Source organism: Bactrocera neohumeralis, chromosome 4, assembly GCF_024586455.1.
Source record: "Bactrocera neohumeralis isolate Rockhampton chromosome 4, APGP_CSIRO_Bneo_wtdbg2-racon-allhic-juicebox.fasta_v2, whole genome shotgun sequence".
NCBI classification, from domain to species: Eukaryota; Metazoa; Arthropoda; class Insecta; order Diptera; family Tephritidae; genus Bactrocera; species Bactrocera neohumeralis.
In genome coordinates, this window is record NC_065921.1 from 28900417 (window position 1) to 28923039 (window position 22623).

The 22623-nt window shown below is 39.2% G+C and overlaps 1 protein-coding gene across 1 annotated transcript; it reads right to left on the bottom strand.

Annotated features, from left to right (window-relative positions):
* Positions 1–7755: 7755 nt before the first annotated feature.
* Positions 7756–21667, bottom strand: LOC126755003 (homeobox protein unplugged). The gene is made up of 3 exons (XM_050467258.1): positions 20296–21667; positions 8586–8824; positions 7756–8351 (listed from the first exon to the last, which is right to left on the bottom strand). Exons 1-3 carry the CDS (start codon positions 21266–21268, stop codon positions 7953–7955), a joined length of 1611 nt encoding a protein of 536 aa, XP_050323215.1. The 5' UTR covers positions 21269–21667; the 3' UTR covers positions 7756–7952.
* Between the last annotated feature and the right edge of the window lie 956 nt (positions 21668–22623).

Sequence of the window (22623 nt, forward strand, 5' to 3'; positions counted from 1 at the left end):
CGCAACTCTGTTTTTCGAAAAAATTTAGAGATATCGGAACCAATAGTGCTGTCAACTTTTTTAAGCTCAAAGAATCTTTCAAAATGGGCTTCACTCATTCTTCCGATATTCTCAAGCACCAATTCCTTTATTTTATTGACATGTTGATCCTCAGTCAATGTTGATGGCCGTCGTGGACTTGGTTCGTCGTCAATGTGTTCTCGACCCTATTTGAATAATTTGTACTAATCAAAAGTACTTTCTCGCGACAAACAATTATAACCGCAGGCCTTTTCCAACATTTTGAATGTTTCGGCATCCGAAATTTGATTCCGTTCATAAAATTTATTGGAACTTCTTTGTTAAATTATGTCACTCATCGTAAAAATATGAGGCCCTATAAAACTCAAAAGGCTGATTACACTGCTCTACAGTGGTTTTGTTGCCCTGCATATAATATCAATTTTGGATTTATTTGTGCTCATAATTCCTGAAACTATGAATGATTTTCATATAAATTGTAACAAGAAAGCACCCTCAAATTGAAATTAAATTCCCCGGATAAATGATATTTCAAAAAAAGGTATTTTATATATATAAAAAAAAGTGAAGAATATGGTATTTGAAAATCGTCAGACAGATCGGCATCTCTCGCGTCTCCGTTCGAATGATATTTTGGGTATGAAACGCGTTCTTACTCGATTCGTTCCGATAAAGCTGAACTTTTTTCAAAAAGAGTACCGTAAACATGTCTCTTTGGACATGCTTGATCGTGCGAATTCCGATACCACATTCATGGAGAACATTATAACTGCCGATGAGACATGGGCTTATGAGTTTGAATAGAAAAAAGTCAACAATCATCGGTATGGAGGAAAAAACGAGCCGAAATTAAAAAGACCACGCCAAAGCCGTTCAAAATTCAGGGTATTGCTCGTTGGTTTTTTCGATATTCGTGCTTTGAAGGCATAATGAATTTGTTCCGGAGGGACAGGCGGTCAATAAGGAGTCCGATTTGGCCGTATTGTGGCGTTTGCGTGAGAACATCCGTCGAAATTGGCCGTAATGGTGGAAGAACAATTCATGGATTTTATAATGTAACATGGCGTCGAGCCACCATTGTGACCGAATTTAAAGTCAAAAACGAAACGCAATGAATACCATCGATCAACCATCGTATTCACCAGATTTGGCTTCGTGTGATTTTTTTGTTCCCCAAACTGAAATTGCCGTTCCGTGCAACCCAGTTTTAATCGATCGAAGAGATAAAACAAGTTTCTCTGAAGGAGCTGAAGGTCATCCCAAAAAGTTCTTATAAAAAGTGATTCGAAGACTCGTAGAATCGTAGGACTGAAAAATATTGATGAATAATGAAATATTGCGTTTGATTCCACAGAGAAAACTGCTGATCTATAAGATTACTCTATTTCTTACCTAGTATTAGATGTGAGATCTCACGAATGAGTGCCCAATGATGGGCTTTACAATGTTACTGCAGCTCCCTCTTTTATAGAAGTAGAAGTCGTTAATGCTTAAGCCATAGTCTTGACTGTCTTTCTCAGCTGGAAACGGATTTTTGAAAATCCAATAGATCAGATATGCAATTTTTATACCCCTATATTAAGTTTCCCACGAAGCTTGAAACAACTGCGGAGACCCAGCATGAGGAACTGAGTCGTTTTTGTCCCGTACGTCTGTCGGTCTGTCTGTATATATGCGAACTAATCCTTCAGTTTTTGAGATATCGATTTAAAATTTCGCTCACGTCCTTTTCTTCAGAAGAAACTGCTTTTTTGTCGGAACCACCGATATCCGACTGCTATAGCATATAGTTGCGATACAAACTAAACAATCGGAATCAAGTGCTTGTGTAGAAACTTTTATATTTGACAAGATGCATTCACAAAATTTGGCATGGGTTATTGTCAAAGGCAATATTGGAATCTCCGAAGAAGTTGTTCTGATCGGATCCATATAGCTGTCATACAAACTGAGCGATCAAAATCAAGTTATTGTAAGGCGGTTTTATTTGTGAAGGGTGTTATAACTTCGCTGCAACCGAGATTGATGTTTTTTTTGTATTTTTTAATAATTTTGGTAACACTGAAATCAAAGATAAACGTTTTTTAAGACCAGAAGTGAAATTACTAGCTTTATAGACTACTTGTGTAATACCATTTGATCAAATTTGACCCGGACTGACAAAAAACTACATTTTCACGTATTTTAATTCAAATCCTTACAATTGCCCTCAAAACTGGCTCCTGAGCATGTCTTATACCATTTGATCAAATTTGACCCGGACTGACATTTTCACATATTTTAATACAAAACTTAATCTAATGCTAATCCAATTTTTCATATTATTCTTATAAGAAGCCGCAGCTGGTTTGACTTTAAGTGTTTTCAGCGCATTTTATTATTTAAAATTTTCATCCCATTTTCGGATCTCTACTCGACATTATTTTGAAAACGATTCATACCCACAACATTAACCAAAAGGTGTTCAGTCGATCCACAAGAGATGTTGAGATCTTCTGCTATCACTCTTCATGCAGGGTTTCCTTAACTTTTGCGATGTCATGGATGGACGACTAGAAAGAGGAAAATTTTCGATGACGACTCACTGAATATTTTGTGTGAATTAGACTCCCCAAAACACTTTTACAAAACTTTTAGTGTTTCCGTATCCGTAGCCGTGATTCCATATGAAACACAATACTTCAAGCAAATGCGTTGTTAAATTTTTTTCTGTGGTAAAAATCGTTGAATTATTCCCGTCGTAAGCCCAGTTCTTTGCTTACAATAGACACTAATGGACATACGGAGATCAAACTTCAGGCGAACATGAAAATGATAATATCTAATGGTTGTACTTATCTAGGAAATTTTCATTATCGATACGGCTTGCGCGCGCAGGTTAAATGAACCAGTCCGACTCAAATTTGATCTGGTTAAGAGAGGACCAAAAAATGTTAAAAGTTCTTTTGAAGTTGGTTTAACAGCCCAAGCTGGACATTTTATTATTATTTATATATTTTACGGGTTAGCACGAAGTTCCATCAGTTGATTTTCACTTTCATGTCTTTTCGTGGAATATGAAATACTATCTATCATACTATCTTCTAGTAGTTCTTCGGGTAAAGGCTAAAACGAAGCACGTTGGATGCTCCCAAGGATATATGAAGGTCAAATTCGATAAATTTATAGAAAAATAATAATATCCGATTGTGTTTGGCGCACTGAAGCCGAGCTCTTATGTTACTAACAAAATTACCCGCAGTCACAATATATTTGCAACATGTTGCACAAAGCTACAGAATAAACTGTTCTAACAAATTTGTGCACTGAAATACATTTTTTCGCACACTGTGCAACATTTAAAGCCACAAATAGTAAAAAATCCGAAAAACATAAAGAAAATCATTAAATGAAACAAATTGACAAAGTGTTGCATTAAGCTGCTGCTGGCAAAGAGCAACTGGATTGCCGCATAAACAGGCAAATATGCAGCAACAACAACACAGCAAAGCAATTTATGCAATTCTATACAATTTGCTTTGTATGTGTGTGTACGAATATGTTTAAATGTAGTGCAAATGTGCGCGCTTTCGGAGGCGTGTCACAACATAAAACGCGCAGTGCGTGACACGCAGCGAACAACAACAACACTGCAGCTACAAATAGCAGTAGCAATAGCTGTCGGGGGTTGTTTGACGATTGACGCCAAATTTGTCGGCAGACCAACACAAACGACATGGCAAAAATGCTGTTCACTTTGCAGTCAGCGACAACAACAAAAAAAAAAAAAACAATTACAAAATTGTATGCTTAAATGAAAAGCGGTTTGAAAGCCAGAAAAAAAATCTCGCCTAACAATGGCAATTTGACGCATTTAAACGACACTTTACTTATAATTTTCGAAACAACAACAAAGCGCAGCGATAGCGGCAGCGCAGTCGGCAGAGCAGCCAACGCATAGTCCTTTAATCACATGGTATGCAGTACAATAGAATGTTTCAAAGCAAATGTGTGTGTGTGACATCATATGGAAGTATGTGTATGTGTGTAGATTTGTGTATGTTTGTGTGCGTGTGTGCCCAACTCGCTCAAAACACAATTCATTACGCAGCTAATAAGTCAACCTCAATCGCTTATAAGCCACCGTTAGCTGCTGTAGTTGTTCCTTACAAATCACTCTAAGTGCATGTATGTACATATGTGTGTGTGCGTGTACAGGAAATCGCCCCCTTTTCGTCGTCAATGCTGCAGCGCACCCTATTAATCGGCTGGCAACTGGCTGCGCCGCCGCCTGGCAGTTAGTGCCGTTTTGGGGCGTGACACGTGAGACACCTGGAGTGATTGTTTGCCGCTGCTCACGCTGATGCTGTAAATGAGCGCCTAAATCATATGCCACATACGACATAACTGTGTGTGTGTGTATATATGTATGTATATAAACACAAAATATCACACAAATTGCCTTCGATTAAGTCAAACTTTGCTGCGTGCCAGCGTTATCCTCATATGCGCACACATCCATACTTGCCAAGCACTTCGGCTGCCTCTCGTCCATTAGCAGCGTTGCGTTTTTGTTGTTTCTCGGCTCTTCAGGCTCTTGAAATCGTGAATTGTTACAATTTGGTGCGTTAAATTGCATTATTCGTCATGGACTTGCGATGTGTGAAATTGACAGTTGACTTTTCTGCTCTCACTTTCCACCTTTCCTTTCGACGTTCAGTTATTCACACGCACCAACTGCCGGATTCGGTTTTAGGTTATGTTGTTCTAACACTTGAAATCACCGATTATCAGCCAGTTGGGCTGAATTGTTATGCGTGATAAATTTGATAAAGTGGCTTATTAATTGATGTTAGCGTTTGGGTCAATTATAGAAATGACTTAGAAAATGTCACCTTTAGAGCATCATTTTCATAAAAAAGCTGCCAATACGGAGCTTCTTCATCGTCACTTAGCGACACCGTCGGTTATATCAATAATGTATGGAATAAAACATTGTTTAATCCTCGTCTTTTTTACTATTGTAGACACCGTTTACGGGGTTATAGCCGAGTTAACAACAACGCGCCAGTCGCTTCTTCTTGTCGCTATTTGGCATCAATTCGAGATACCAATTGCAGCCAGGTTCTTCTCCACCTGATCTCTCCAACGGAGTGGAGGTCTTCCTCTTCCTCTGCTTCGCTCAGCGGGTACTGCGTCGAACACTTTCAGAGTTGAAGTGTTTCCATCCGCGCCGTCTCTTAATTCGCTGCAACTTGTATGTCAATGTCGTCGTATATCTCGTTCAGCTCGTCCATCGACTCATCAGCTATTGTCATAGTACATGCCATTGCACCATATAGCAGAACGGGGACGATGAGTGACTTGTAGAGTTTGGTCTTTGTTCGTCGAGAGAGGACTTTACTTGTCAAATACTAACTCAGTCCGAAGTAGCACCTGTTGGCAAGAGTTATTCTGCGTTGGATTTCGATGCTGACGTTGTTGTTGGTATTAATACTGGTTCCATGATAGACGAAATTATCTATGACTTCGAAATTATGACTATTAACAGTGACGTGGGAGCCAAGTCGCGAGTGCGACGACTGTTTGTTTGATGAAAAGAGATATTTCGTCTTGCCCTAATTCACTATAATATTGTATATCGAGGTCCTTAAACCCTATCTAACGAGCACCTACAGCCGTGGCCTCATTTTCGTTCTAGATACAGCTCATGGAATTGAACCTTGCTTCCGGAGAATATCAAAAAGTTTTTATATAAGGTCTAGTACAATGATAACCAAATTTACGCCATTTTGTTTGATTACTTGTTACCATTTTGAAGGTAATTTCATAATGCGTTTTCTGATAGGAGCCCTTGTCCCTGGAACAGTCGATATTCACAAGCTTCTCTCCAGGCAAATTCTTTATTAGCAAAATTATTCATCAAAAGACAGGAACATGTAGTTATCACTTGGTGCCAAGTTCGGTCTATAAGGGGGGTATATACGCACATCCTAACCCAACTCTCGAAGCTTCTGCCGAGTCTCTATAGATGTGTGTGGTCTAGCGTTATCTTGATGGAACATAATTCCTCTCTTATTAGCTAAAGGTAGTCACTTCTGGAAGAATATTTACTTCGAATAACGGTTCAATAGAATGTTACTATCCAAATTTAGAGTTTAGCTGTAGAGGAGCAGTTCGTAGTAAATAGCAAACTCTTCTGGACCTTCAATATTAGCTTAGCCACCGATTCCGCCGACTCACCGCGTTTCGCTCAATGTCCCAGCGTCTCTCATACCCGCTTTTCTGCACTTTCTACATGTATCGTCGTTACTTAAACCCATCCAGCTCGCATGTAATGCCAGAAGGGGTTGTGATCTATGGCTTGGAAAAAAAACGTCCAAACCATTCTGCAGTGCTTTCGAGACCTGCTGAGTAAAAAGCATGAGAGTTTTCTTTCGGTATATCTTGGGGATCCTAGATGTCCTTAAGGCATTCCATCTCGCTCTGATCCGTCTGACAGTCCTTTCAGAAACTTCATTCTATATTGTTTTTAGAGACTTTCGTATTTTCCATACTTCTTCGGTAGCCAGTTGGATGGCGCTTAAGGCAATCTCATCAGCTATTTCATTTCCCGGAATATCTAAAAAACCTGGAACCCAGTATTTATGCAGTCGTTTTTCGACAACCTCTATACCTACTACCCTCCTGGGGCATTCTTTGACGTAATGCGATGTGAGATTATTAATTTCCGCCCGCTGTAACCACAAAGTTGTTTCCGCCTGCCTGAAAGCCGCCTGAGATCGAGGAATATAATCCGGTATCCATCCATTAACCATTTTTGATCCGTCTGTATAGATGTTGTAAGTTCCGTTGACGATCCGCATGCTTCTGTGCCATCCGTTCTCTTTTAGTGTGACTTGAAACCTTCTCTACCAAATAAAGTGCGAGGTTATGTGGTCTATTATATCCACTTATTGAGCTATGCCCGAAGGTCCTCGTGAAGAATTCACCTAACGCGGCCAATCTTACAACTGATTTTGCTGCAGAGCTTTCCACTACAATGTCTATTGGTGTTCGGTTGAGTAACCTTTCTAGTGCAGCCATTGCAGTGCTTCTTAGCGCTTCCGTTATGTAGAGAAGAGCGAATCACGAGGGCGCAAGACTTTCATGGCAACATTTTGCCTAATTTTCTGTACACATTGTATTAATACCCTGAACAGGCTGTTTGGCAAATAGCTTTTGAAAGGGTGGAGAACTTGACCTAGAGCGGTAAATTGTCTCGGGCCTGCCCTGAGATTACAACACCAATAGGATTCACTAGTATTCTAAAAATAAGCTGGAGGCATCCACCACACGAATTTACTTGCAGATGTTAGTAGAAGAAAGAACTGTGAGGATGTTTGATTTTTGTAGATATTTGAACGATTTTAAAGTAAGGGTAAGCAGGATCACCCTGAAGAATTTACATAAACTTAAAATATATACTGTATTTCCAGGAATTGTTCGATATAAAATAAATCTTATCCAGACCACTGTCTAGATTTACTTGGGTTTACGGATTAATTGGTCGTGCCACTGAAAACTTCAACACCGAACTAACGATTCCTTACTGGTGGTTTATCTAAGAAGTTTATTCTAATTATATAATATTTTCAATACTATACAAAAGAAGCCATGTAAAAATTCTAACCCTTAGTTCATAGCCAACGTCGCCCTCCTTTTTGACAAGTATACAAACCGAAATGAATAAAAAAAATATTTTAAATTTTTTAAACTTATCTTATTATTTAAATTTTCATTTACATTCACTTACTTTTCAAAAGAAATTAAAATTTCAAGTAAAACTGACTTTAATTGAAAAATAAAAAACAAATAAATTAATATTAAATTAGTCACTTAATTCGATTATAATCTCAAAACAAACATGAAACTTAAGTCTTAAATGACGAGCGAATAAATACGGCGACCAATCAATAAATACTCCTCGCCAAGGCCAAAGTGCCCGTCACCGTGTTCGTCGCCGCCGCCATATTCGCTGCCGCCATTAATGCTGCCGGCGTCGCCGCCGCGCTGAGCACACCGGCAGCGCTGCCATTGCTCAGGCCCGCGACCACGCCATTGGCGGCATTGAATTTCTCGAAGCCGCTCAGTTCGGTGGGCATTTTCTTGCGCAGATCAGGTTTTGGACCACTCAGGCACATTTTCTCCAGTTGTTGGTGTTGCGAACGCACCGCAAAGCGATTCACATGCACCGGTATGGGCACGACTATTTTGGTGCCGCCGCCAGCACCGCGACCGAGGCCATGCGATGTGAGACCGGCTTTGACGCGCTTCCATTTGGCGCGACGATTTTGAAACCAGATTTTCACCTGCCAATGTGGGGGGAGAGAGGAAGAGAGGGGATAAATAGTTTATTATAAAAGCTTTAACTAAAGATGGATGTTATATATTTTATTTAATAATATATGAAGGAGTTGAAAATATAAAGAAATATAATATATAACCTAACCTATATTTATAATTTTTTTTATTGCTATTTTAAATTTACTGTTTTTCGATTATATTTCTAATATCACATTTTTTTTTAACAAAAAAGTTCTCACCTGCACTTCACTGAGTTTAAGGGTCGTCGCTATTTGGCTCCGCTCCGTTAAACTGAGATATTTCTTCGCATGAAACTCTCTCTCCAGTTCCAATAGTTGCTCGGAGGTGAAAGCTGTACGTCTACGCCGCGATTTCGAGCTACTTCCTCCGCAATTACTGGAGGAATCCTTATTTGAGTCATTTGGTCCGCTCGTCGCTTCATCATCAGAACAGTCTTCACTATCAGAGTGTGTATAGCCTGAAATTAAAAAAAAATCGTATAATTCGAAATCCCTGTCAGTAAAAGGGAGATTTAAATAAAATTCTGTGGAAATTAGCAACTGAAAGATTAATTACAATTAGGGAAACTGAAAACTTAAGTTTCGTCCGAGACTATAAAAATAATGATCGGAATCCCCCATTTTTCCCCTATTAATTATCTATAGAAGGTGACACGTTTCAGTGGACGTGTCCACGGATTTTAAAATAATGGAAATTCGACAACATTGATCGGCAATCCAACAAGGTCAAAAATAAGGTTACGCAGCTTCAACCAAGTATCAGTTTTTAGGATATGTCCACGATCTCGTATTGGCAGAGAAATGCTGAAACAGCTGAAATCTCAGAATTTGCTTCTGGAGATCTTACTCTTCCTCTGCAAAGCTTGAGTATTTTTATCCTTTCGAACGACATGACCTAGCCAGCATAGCCGCTGCCTCTTAATTCGCTGAACTATGTCAGTGGCGTCATAGAACTCTTACAGCTCATCGTTCCATCGAATGCGATATTCGCCGTTGTCAATGCGCAAAGGACCATAAATCTTCCGCAAAACCTTTCTCCCGAAAATCCGTAACGCCGACTCATCAGATGTTGTCATCGCCCATGCCTCTGCACCACATAGAAGGACGAGAATAATGAGTGAGCGAGAGAGAGGACTACTTCTCAATTGCCTCCTCAGGCCGAAGTAGCACCTGTTGGCAAGAGTTATTCTGCGTCGGATTTCGAGGTTTACGTTGGTGTTGGTGTTAATGCTGGTTCCATGATAGATGAAATTATCTACGACTTCAAAGTTATGACTATCAACACTGACGTGGGAGCCAAGTCGCGAGTGCCATGACTGTTTGGTTGAAGACAGGAGATATTTCATCTTGCCCTCGTTCAATACCAAACCCATTTGCTTCGCTTCCTTATCCAGTATGGAGAAAAGCAGAACTAACGGCGCGGACGTTGAGCCAATGATATCAATATCATCGGCGTACGCCAGCAGGGTTTAATTTACTGTATGAAATATTGGATATGAGAAACTTGACCGCGCTTACTACGAACACCACGACAACTCTGTAGGTTAAGCGATTTAAGCGCTTCCGGATCTGCGTATCTGCATCGCTTCGTGATTAAAGGACTTCACTTGACGGACCTGCTCCGTTGATAAAGAAGATTGTCCTGACCAGAAAGCTGATGACCAACATTTTCTGGTATACCCAAACCAACTAATTGGAGAAAGGCAAAACGTCACAGGGCTCTACCGTTCCGAATTATGACGTCGAATTGCAAAATTCATTGCATTGGGTGAAGAAGTATTCCTCCACGATTGAATCATTTATCATTTCACGCCTCCGTCTACGACCAAATGGGTTAATGGTAATAAGGCTAGGTTAGGTTATCTTTACTGGCTGTAATGCCATACATAGACCTATAGGATGTAATCTCATATGCAGGTTTATTTTAATATGAGCTGAAGTTTACAACATGTGTTCGATCTTTTAGCGCAGTTTAATAGATATTTTATATCTAATTCGAATACTTCACCTAGAAGGCTGAATAGGAGCAGCACATCTGCAGTTTCTACATGTGTCTCATCTAACTATTACCTTTTACGGAACGCCCCTGTGGCCTGGAACACAGTATATATATGCAGCCACTATCCATATATACATATTGTGGTTCTTTATGTTGTTTCTCATGTAATTGCCTATTTCAGCAGCTTTGCTTGGCCTTCTGCCTGGAAGATACTGCAGTTTTCCAGCAGCTTAAAGGTTCGCCTGGAACTAGGTTAGGTAAAGTTGTCAATCCTAACAGGGATCTCACTTGGACAGTATGGACAGAACCACGGTCCGTTGGTGTACCTAAACCTCCTATATGTTAAAATAGATCTTAAGACCCTCACAAATCGGCAAAGCGCTTTGAGCCTATCACAAATTTGTTGAGACAGCTAAAGTCAGTTTCAGCTATGTCTTCTGATTCGCCGAAGATAAGAGATAAGGTTACTGAGAAGTTTCAGCCTCAGTTTTGCAAGGCTGAACGATGCAAAAGAAAGTACCTGAATGTTTCCTCCTCACCCTCCGCCATTAAACTCTGACAACTAGCATCCGACAAGATTTTTAGCCTTACCACAGGGATATTTAATGGAGTCCAGTAAAATTGCGATGATGAACTTTGCTAAGGCTATGTTGTGCAGTAGATCTCTTGCATTCTATTCTAGTCTCGCAGTAGCAAAGGTGCTAGTCCTCGAGCAGCGCCTGCTAAGCGGAGGTACATTGATCCAGAGCATGAGATCCATTTTCAGACCGCCAGAGCATGATTTTTTGAATGGTTTAAATAAGTTGCACTATCGCTGGGTAAAATGTATCGGACCGCCCTCCCACATACATATGTATGTATGTATATTCTAATAATAACAAGCCGTCTTCCAAACTTTCTTATTATCTTCCATTGAGTCTCTCAATTATCTCTGCACAGCACATATTGTCAACCGCAAGCGTAAATATGCAAATTTTCAAAACGGAAATACTTCAAAACCCTCCACCCCACAACTTGCTATGAACTTAGAAATGCTCTTAAGTACCCACTCTACAAGCTCGAAATAATTTCGAAAATATTTATATGAATTAAATTAAGCGCAGTTAAGTAATCTGTGCTGTCACAAAGAAATGAATGACTTTTACTACAGAGAATTGCAATTGAAGCTTGTCGAGAGCGCACACGAAGACACTTACGCACATATATTTACATACATATGTACATATATATGGATATATGTATGTGTGCGCACAAACAGCCGGACGATTGCACCGCCCATAATATCCTGTTAAATAAAATTATGGACAAAGTCACACAAACACCCGCATAACATAACGGCAAAGGCAACATCTTGCTTGCGAGAGGTTAATGGGGTGTGTCAAAGCTTGTGGCAAGCGTTATGACAGCAATAAAGACAACATCAACGCGAATGCCAGCAGCTGTACTCATTTGTATGCATGCGTATGTGTGTGTGACTGCTTTGTGGCGATCGCCGCATCAATTTCGGTTGAATTCGCTGCGACTGTTTGAAATATGACACCCACTTGCCGACAACCAACAACACAACAACTACAGTCAGCCCCCACACCCTGCACCTCCCCAAAGGCAAACGCTCGGCGACAATCACTGGCACTTAAGCGTGAAATCCCAGCAAACAATGCGCAAAATATTTGCTTCTACGAAATTGTCAACAAATCGCTTGTTGTTGTTGTATTTTTTCAAGGCTTAAATGAGTTTAACAAATTGAACGTTAAGAATCACCGCAAATGAAGTCATAATCGGCTGACACGAGTGCGCAGTTATTGTTTTTGTTATTGTAGTGATTCTCTGCTCTCCAACTGAATCGTTCCAAACACGAGTTTATCATATTTCTTAACACTTGTATGCTTGAGTGGCGACGGCGTATCTGCAGACAATTGCTCAGCACTTTGATTTATGAAGCGAGCGAGCTGTGGTTCGGGGACCACAAAGTCAAAGCAACAAAGTTCAAGAAAGCAAAATAACTGTGCAATATTTGAGCTCAACCGCTCAATAATTGTGTACACAATTTGTTAAGAGATTGGCATCTGTATATGCACATAAGTAAGTAGAAGTATATGTACATATATCTGTTTTGAGGTTATCTTTACCGAGAAAGCTTAAAAGCTTCAGTAAACTTACTATTTTTCTGATATTTAAACCCGAAATAATTTTAAAAACCTTAGAATAACTCAATTATTAACTTTACTTAATTAATTCAAAGTTTCGACAATTTACCAATTGTCTCAATAAAGATGCTCTTTAGATGATCTTTATATCCAGAATATTTTTATGGACCAGAGTAGATTATCGATTAATTGACTCAATTAATTCAAAATACAGACAATTTACTAATTGGCTTAATACAGATGCTCTTTATATCCAGAATACTTTTATGGACCAAAGTGGATTATCGATTAATTGACTCAATTTATTCAAAATACAGACAATTTACTAATTGCCTCAATAAAGATACTCTTTATATCCAGAATATTTTTATGGACCAGAGTAGATTATCGATTAATTGACTCAATTAATTCAAAATACAGACAATTTACTAATTGCCTCAATAAAGATGCTCTTTATATCCGGAATATTTTTATGGACCAAAGTGGATTATCGATTAATTGACTCAATTAATTCAAAATACGGACAATTTACTAATTGGCTCAATACAGATGCTGTGTGAAATTGTATTAGATGACAAAGAAAAGATTAAAACTTTAAATCATCTAATTTTAGATGAGACACAGCGATGAGGCAGTACGCGCCACACAAAAATCTTCAGTAAAAAAAGTAGTATGCATAAGCGCTATGAAGTTCTGAGGCGTAATTTATGGAGTTCTGGCGGCTGATTGATTAGAAATTTTTTACTCAATAGTTAATGAGGTGAGCCAGAAACACGCGGTGGTTCACAGAGGAGAAAACAGAGTGAAGGAATTTTAGCTGCGGTGTTTTCACAATGGGACTGCTAAAGACATATGCAGGTGCGTCGTCAGAAAGCCACTTAATCTACTTACCTACATAGTGAGGTACTACGGTGCCCAAAAAATAAGTATGTATTTATTTTGAAAATTCTTTATTTATTCTTCCAAATCAATTTCATCCCCTTCAAAGTAATCCCCTCCCGATGCAATGCACTTATGTCAACGGATTTTCCAATCTTCGAAACACTGGTTGTAGTCACTTTCTGGGATGGCCTTCAGTTCCGTCTTCGCAGCGGCTTGAATCTCCTCTATCGTATAAAAACGGTGTCCCCGGAGCGGTCTTTTGAGCTTGGTGAACAGCCAGAAGTCGCACGGCGCCAGATCAGGTGAATACAGTGGTTGCGGAACGATATGGGTTGAGTTTTTGGCGAAATGATCACGAATTACGAGGGCAGTATGGGATGGTGCATTATCGTGGTGTAAAAACCAAGAATTGTCTTTCCACAATTCCGGCCTTTTTAGGCGGATAGCGTTACGCAAACGACGCATAACGTTCAAATAATATTCCATGTTGACTGTTTGACCGGTTGGAAGGAATTCATAATGCACAACACCACGATAATCGAAGAAAACAGTCAACATGACCTTGATTTTTGAGCGACTTTGGCGCGATTTTTTTGGTCTCGGCTCTCTTTTGACACGATATTCGCTCGATTGATCGGTTATTTCGGGGTCGTAAGCATAGATCCAAGTCTCATCGCCAGTTATAATGCATTTCATGATACCCTGGTAGTCGGAAAGCATCGTTTCACACACTTCAACGCGACGCCTTTTTTCCAAAAAATTCAATGTTTTCGGTACCAGTCGAGATTTGACGCGCTTGAGGCCCAAAACATCCTTCAAAATGGTATTGGCTGAGCCTTCCGATATGCCAACTTCATCAGCAAGGTCTCTAATTGTTAATCGATGGTTTTTCAACACCAAATCTTTGATTTGTTGAACGTGAGCTTCGTCGGTTGAGGTTGATGGTCGCCCTGGACGCTCTTCGTCTTCGACACGTTCACGGCCGGCTTGGAACTCACTATACCACTTGTAAACATTTTTTTTAGACATAGCCTCATCACCAAAGGCTTTCTGCACCATACTCAACGTATCCGTAGCAGAAAATTGATTCTGCAAACAAAATTTAATGCGAATTCTTTGTTCAACAAATTTCGACATCGCAAAAAACGAAAAACTCACTTTTAGCAGCTCACAAAACGACACGTATCTCAAACACTAATGAATATTTTGACATGAAATTTGACATAAATGTGACTGACAGTACTAACAACCTAAAAAAAAAATAATTCTCCAAATCCTTCGACGCGCGCAGTTTAAATTCAAATGTCACCTTATTTTTTGGGCACTATATAACTATACTATACTATATAACTTATACCAATGCTAAGACTGGTTATAGAAAACTAAAGCTTATTTTACTTTTTTATTTTTGAGCCAAGGGTGCTTGAGCGCGCAATTACTCTCTCGAATGAAATTCAAAAATAATAAAAACTGTCTAATTGCGGTCATTCCGAACTCTTCCTTTATAGTACATATATTCAAAATGAAAAAAACCTGCTGTAAACTGCTAACTGCTGCTGCAAAGGTTCTACACAAGTACCTGGATCTTACCGCTATAAATATCAAAAAAACAATAAATAACGTTAAACGGGATTTATGATTTGTTTTCGGTGCCGATGTTGGAGACTTGACGATTGCGTCGACCATATTCAGTGTTTTAAGTTAGTTTGCTTTGAGAAGAGATCTACCGCTATAAAAGAGATGAGGTTTTTGAAAAGGTATTCAAAGAGAAAAAAAAATGTTTGTGTTATCCAAAGCAATAACTTGATAAGCGTTACTGCAAATCTGCTTGGATAAATACGCCGAATAGTACTTTTCCAATGAAAGTCGTCCACATCACCCGAAAACCCAATAATCAGTCGGAAAGATTTAGGCAGTAGTTTTTGGGATTTATGTACATAGAATTGTTTTCAGTGGCTAATTTGACCTTAGTAAAACAAGCAATAAGCAATATTAATGTGCATTATTTGCTTGATTGGTCATCGAAATCAAAGTTGGGCCGAATTGTTAAACCAATGAATTTTCATCTGGGGCAAGTGTTCTTGGCTATACAGTACTCATGACAAACCTTTGAGTATATTTATACCCTCAACAGTGTATAATCAACAACACCCAGCAGGAAATGTCGGAGGCCCCAAAAAAAGTATATGTAACTGATCAGCGTGACGAGTCGAGGCGATATAGTTATGTATTAATTTTTAAAACTAGTCTAATTTTTGAGATATCGATCTGAAAATTGACACACACGTTTTTCTCCCCAAGAAGTTGCTCATTTGTCGGAACCGTTGATATCAGACTACTATTGCATATAGCTGCCATACAAACTGAACGATCGGAATCAAGTGCATGTATGGAAAACTTTTCTTTTCATTATAATATCTTCACGAAATTTTGTATGTGCTATTGCTCAAAGCAACGGTATAATTTCCAAACAAATCGGACCACTATAGCTATGTGCTGCCATACGAACTGACCGAGCAAAATCAAGTTCTTGTATTGAAAACTTTTGTATTTGACGAGATATCAGCACAAAATTTTGCATAGATTACTCTCCAAGGCAGGGCTACAGTCTCCGAAGAAATTGTTCATATGGAGCAACTACAGCATATTGCTGCCCTACTAACTGACCGATCAAAGTAAAGTTCTTCTATGCAAACATTTGTGTTTGTGAAAGATATTATAGATTTGGTACCACCGAAGAAATTTTGTATATAAAATGTTCTCAATAAAATCCTTCTTTTTAAAATTCGTCTCATTTTAAGCTCTTTAAGAACGCACAATTTTACTATACTTTAGATAGAAGAAACTGATTCCCCTCTATTCAATGCACATTTTCAACGGCACTCAAAGTAAAAGTATGAATATTTAATTTTCCAAACGGCAGCAAAGTAGAGTAGAACGGCACGGAGTGGCGAAATAACGATGATGATGATGATTGCTCTGTCAAATGAAATATTAATGCATATGACTTTTCCACTGCTTTGCGATTAGTTACGCCTTCTATATGAATTTATTACAACAATAATCACGACTCCCACTCCTACCGCTCGCCTCATTGGTGGTGGAGCGAGAGATCGCGTTTTATGCTGTTATTGTCAAGGATAAAGCAAGAAATATGAAATGAAAATCCACCACGAACAACACCAATGGATATATGTATGTGTATGTTCGGTGTGTGTGTGTGTGACGCTGACTGACGACAGCACAATTTGAAATAGAAAATGACACACAATAGCGAATGCGCTCTCTCTGCCTTTGAACGCTCACTCAACACTGAGCAGAGCTGCAAATGTCAAAGTGTCAGTTAAATATAATATGAAAAGTCCACTCGCTGCCGCGTCCTGCGCCGCTCGTGAAGCGTTCACGTTATTGTCTATTGTTGTTGTGGCGGTCGTTTGAAAGAAGAGTTGAAAGTTTTGATTGACGCCTAACATTGAAGCTTAAATGCTTTTATGCAAATGCCCGTGCACAATCATAATTGTTTGCGGAACGGAAAATCTAATGGAAATGTTTGTGCGCTTGTGTTTTCTCATATTAATTAGCCATAACCATTTCTAGTCAAGCTGTTCTTGCTTGGCTTAAATGCAAATGAGCAAGGCGAGCGCGAAGTGGCGAGTGCGAAGTGGCGAATTAAGAAGTTGTTGATGTGTGTGCGTGTGTGTGCATACATGAAGCGCGCAACAAATCGTTCAGAAATGGTGCATACTTAGAAAGCCAATTGCGTTGAAAGCCGGAACTGAAAACTTACTCGCTTAGAATTGTGATTTCTATGGATAAGTGGCAACAGTGGACTGCCATAATTATTAGACTTATACAGTTTTATTTGAAAGTGTTTAATTTAACACCGCAATTAGTGGTTACGAAAAAGCTCAGGTGTTTGATGAGTTGCAATAGTTCATTTCTCGAAAGTTTGAATACCAATTCTGGTAAAAAGAAAAGGTAGACACTTAATAAATGTTAGTTCTGGACCTAATATAAGTTATTTAAAGCTGTCTCAAATCCTAACAAGCTCTGCTGACGATAAAAAGTGACTGATTCAACACCAACAGCCCAAAAGCTGTCAATTTTCGATGCTAACTTCAAAGGAAGATAGGGGGCCAATAAGAAACTAAAATAAGCAAAAACGTTAACTTCGGCTGCATTGAAGCTATAATACCCTTCACAGTTGCTTTTTTTATAGCATAAAAATAAATTGTATAAAGAGATCTCTATTCTGATATTGATCGGCCAGTGTGTATTGTAGCTATGTATATGCAGTGGCGTAGCTACAACTTCGGGCGCCCGGGGGCAAGGATGTTCTGTCGCCCACCTTTATTCAGGTTAAGGCACGAAAATATGTAGCTACTAAAAATCTTGAATTTTCACGAATTCGATTAACCTAAAAAACATTATGAAAAATCACTTTGAGTCATATTATTAGCGAAATTCACTTAGAAAAACACTCAAAGATCTGACAAAAAGGACAATAATTTATTGTGATAAAACCTGTATATGTATATGTACATACCTGTACATATATGACGCTGTATGATCGAAATTCTGGATAAGCATCAATGGAAATATCCACCCATTTCACAAATTTGGAAAAGCTTAATGACCATTTTGGTTTTCTTTGTGATTTTGAACAAATTATAGAACTAACCAGAGACTCTTACAATGACAAACTCGTCGAAATTAAAGAGAAATGCCAGCAACTTGCCGAATCCTATCCAGATGACTTGGATAATGAAGATTTATACAGTGACATCCAAGACGTCCTACTTTTATTAAAGAGAGCGAAGAAAAACGAAGAACAAATTGGATTTTCGCCAGAAAAAGTTTTATTATACATTTCTTCAATGGGACTGGAAGCCTACAAGACGTTAGCGACAGCTTTAAGAATACTACTCACTACACCTGTGTCAGTTGCATCTTGTGAAAGATCTTTTAGCAACCTTAAATTGATCAAATATTACTTGAGATCGACCATGAGTCAGAGTAGACTGTCCAATCTTGCGATTCTCTCAATAGAATGTGAAACTGTTGCAACTTTAAATTACAATGATATGATATGTGATTTTACAGCGATCAAAGCTAGAAAAGTGAGCTTTAAGTTCTATCACTATTTTTAAGAAAGATATAATCCAAAAGATATAAGACAAATTCAAAGACTGAAGAGTATTCGAGTAAAAATTAATATTTTTCATTGTTATTCAGATTGTTACATTGTGAGTGTACAACTCTTTATCTTTTATAATAAATTTTGTAAAAAAATTTGTTGAAGTATTTTTCTGAATATTAAAAAACAGCGAAGATCGTTTTGCCGCCCCCAAGACGTTGCGCCCGGGGCGACGGCCCCCTTCGATATCTCAAAGCATAAAGGACTATTTCACGTACATATACACAGACAGACGGACGGAGAGACATGACGACTCAATTCTTCACGCTGATCAATTATAACTATATCTGCTTTATAGAGTCTCCGACGTTTCTTTCTGGTTGATACAAACCTCGTTGCATATTTAATAAACACTGTGCAGGGTATAAAATATATTTTCTACATAGCTGTAAGGACTAATTCATGTTTCAAAAGGTAGTAGTCTTCAAATAACATTAATATCTAACTCGTCATTAAAAATATCAAAGAGAAAATTAAGTTTGTGCTCATAAGTTTTTATAAAGCGCCAAAATTATACTTGACTGAGTTTTTTCCTTAGTTCCAGAGATCTTTTGAGGAAATGTTATTTTAGGCCTCGATCTTTAAAAAAAATTTAATATGAGAACGGTTATTCTTATACAATTCATTAAATTTAATTTTAGAAAAGTGAGGTTATAGACTTACACACATTTCTTACTGAAGCGAGTAGGTAGTTTCAGTTTCGTTACTCTCTTCGATTTTTATGAAGACCTTCAGAAGGTGTTCATTTTCAAGATAAAGTAAACATTTTTTGTTATTTTTGCAAGCATTTCTCAGTGACGCTCTTCGGAAAAAAATATCAAAACCAATTCTACGAACTTCACTGGCAAATGTGCTTAAATAATTAGACTAAACTTCAAAGCTAACCCTAATTTTTGATAGCTGAGCGAGCACAGTTTACAACCACACGAAGTCTGTAGAGGAAGAAATACGGGTCCATTCATAAATTAAATGCAGAATAGATGCTGAAGTATTCCGAAGCAACGCTGTCAATACTGTACTTCCTCACAATACTGTATCTCCTCACAAACTAAGATTCGAATACCTCGAGTAAGAAGAAAGCTTCATTTAGATTGCCAAAGAATATACAAATCAGTCTTTATATACCTAAACACTAAGTTAAGTTGAGATATTGTGAAAGAAGATGCGGAAAAATAGGAAATGAGGAAAAGAATGAAACTGGTAAGAACACTGATTCAGTGCAATATGTGACGAAAATAAGCTGAAATCGATTAAAGAGCAAAACATATTATTTTAATTCCCATTTATTTCCCATAATTGTTCTCCTGTCCAGAATGAGTTTGAGAACAAAATATTCCTACCAGATCAAGCAATTATACCGCAACCATTCTACGTATTCCCTATCTTTCCCACCCAGCACTTAGCCATTTGTTAGAAAGTCACTTAAACCTTACGATCCGACGCTCTCCCTCAAACTACTGTATATTACATATTTTGAGGCCCCATGCTACAGTGGGAGATGCCGGAAGTGATGATGATGATATTACATATTGGAATCGAAACAATATTGATCTCATAAAACTTGTTATAAGCTTAGCATTAAAGCTTAACCCCCTTTTTTATTCGAATGAACGTTGCCAAGGAATATCCTGCATTTATAAGACTCTCGGAGTTAGACTATTTTCTTATACGAATTTACATATAACACTATCCAATTTTATTTACCTCTGCTCTTATCCATATCAGTGCTGTAATTTTTTGGTGACATTGTTAGACTAATATCGCTGCAGGAATCACCGCTGCAGTCGAAATCCTCATCCATGCCCACATCCAAGAGCGCTTCGGACGTGTGCGATTTCAGCGAATCGCGACTGTTCGTATTCGCACAACTTGAGGCGGACGAAGCCACCATGCTCATATCATTTACAGTTGGTTCGCATGGCATCGCGCTGGCTCTACTCAGCTGGGGGCTATGCAGGCGCGTATGTACCGTTAAATTGTGCACATAATCATCACCAGCATATTCCATATTTGCACGCTGTTGTTCACCGGTGGTATCATTGGCCAGACCCGCTGGTGCCACATTTGTTGGTGCCGCATGTGCGCCACCAACCAGGCCACCGCCGAAGCTACTTAGCAGCAATTTATCGCGGTAATTCGCATCCGACGGATTGAGGAGAAAGCGCGTTGCTATTTGTGGCTCGAAAGCATGTGCAGACGCCGTCGGCAGCGTACGTGCATGATCACTGTTACTGGTGAAATTAGCACCTGGTGGCAACGGATGCGGATGGGCTGGTGGCAACGTGGTGGCGTTTTTCGACGCTAATTGTGGCGGTAGCGGTGGCGCTGCTGAGCCTACGCTCTGCTCAGCTTTGGCAAAATTGGTCAGGTAACTGCCGCTGGAGATCAGCTGCGTCAGCCGATCGTGATTCTGTGCGAAGTAGCCGTGCAGCCAGGGATTGTAAAAGGGAAAATTGGCGAGGCCCAAGGCCGATGTGGCTACCAAAGCGCGCGCGTTTAACTCGTCCTGCTCGCGATTGCTGGTGGGTGCTAATGTTTGTGTACTCCTTTCGAGCTCTTGTTTTTGTTGTTGTTGCTGCTGTTGATGGTTGGCGATCAGACTCTCGATGGAAAAAGGTGTTGAAAATTTGGTTAGCTTGCTTGCAGTTTCCGCGGCCAAGGGTCGTGTGCCCTCCATGTTGGAGAGTGACACTTTTAAGTTAAGATGAGAGGGAATTATTTTACAGTTATTTTTTTCAATAAGTTTTTCTTCATGTGTAGATATACTTTTTTCAACACAATAAACACTTTGGCACAATCCAATTCTCTTTTCGACTGCAGTTTTGACAATTTAACTATATATTTGCATATGTATAACGGTTTTCCACTTCACTTTACAATTCTTACGAGAGATCTACTATTTTTTGATAAATCTATTTGCAGCACCCTTGTATATAAACCGCAATTTGAACAAAATTACGAGCTACTCCGCAAAACCCGAAGCACTGAACCGTTGAAAAGTCGACAGCAAACTAACTGTCGCTCACCGCTAGCGACTGTTCCCAGCGCTGACACACTGCCAAGGGCCCAAACGCAAGCGAACATGACAATAAATAAATATCGCTGTTTGTGGCCCCGCAGACACATCACGTACTCGTGCCAAGTGAGGCATTTGGTTGGCTGCGTACATCAATTTTACTGCGCTCTACGGGGGTGGTTGGTGTGAGAGACTATCGCTATCACGCTTGTGCCACTGTTTTCGCACCTTCATTGCATTGCGCACAACAAAAACCACCAACGAGTAGAGGCTCCGCCTAACAGCACACTAAATCCAATATGGCGTATGCCAATGAGCGAGACAATTGAGAGCGCCGAGCAAGTGATCACCAATCGGTATTGGTCGCTGCCGCATATGCGCGTATAAACATACGCACACACACATGTGTATAATTTCGTAGCAATTTGTGCGATTGTGCGTGTTTATACAGCGCTAAAGAGTTAGCTAATTGCCTATAATCGGTGCTCGTCGCTGTTGATGCGCTTGTCTCTCCTCACTTCTAGCGAACTCGCTGTTGTTGTTGCTGGTTGTTATTTTGCTTTCCGTTTGCTTCCACTCCATAATTGCTTTCTGCTTGAGACGCGCTATAATAAAATGTCCACGTACGCTGCGGCGGCGTAGAACACGCCTCCCATTAGCGAGTGATTGCACTATACATATGGACGCACATACAAGTGCATAGGTGCCAATATATTTACATGAGTGTATGCATATATTTTTATTATATTAGGATAATTCTTTTTTTTCTGTAAACTTCTAGTTTATATCGAATTTTTGATAATAAGAATAATTCTTGATAGGAATCTCGAATTATAGAAGGACGTTAAGGGATCGTCTCAGTGTGACCCTCCGAAAAATCACTGATTTTCGCGATTTTTTTTTAAATGTTGAGCGGATAAAAAAGGTCATTTTGGAAATAAATTCGTCAAATTTTGCAATCTAATTTCAAAGAATGACCCTTTATAGCCCCTATGTACAACTATTTGAACCCAATT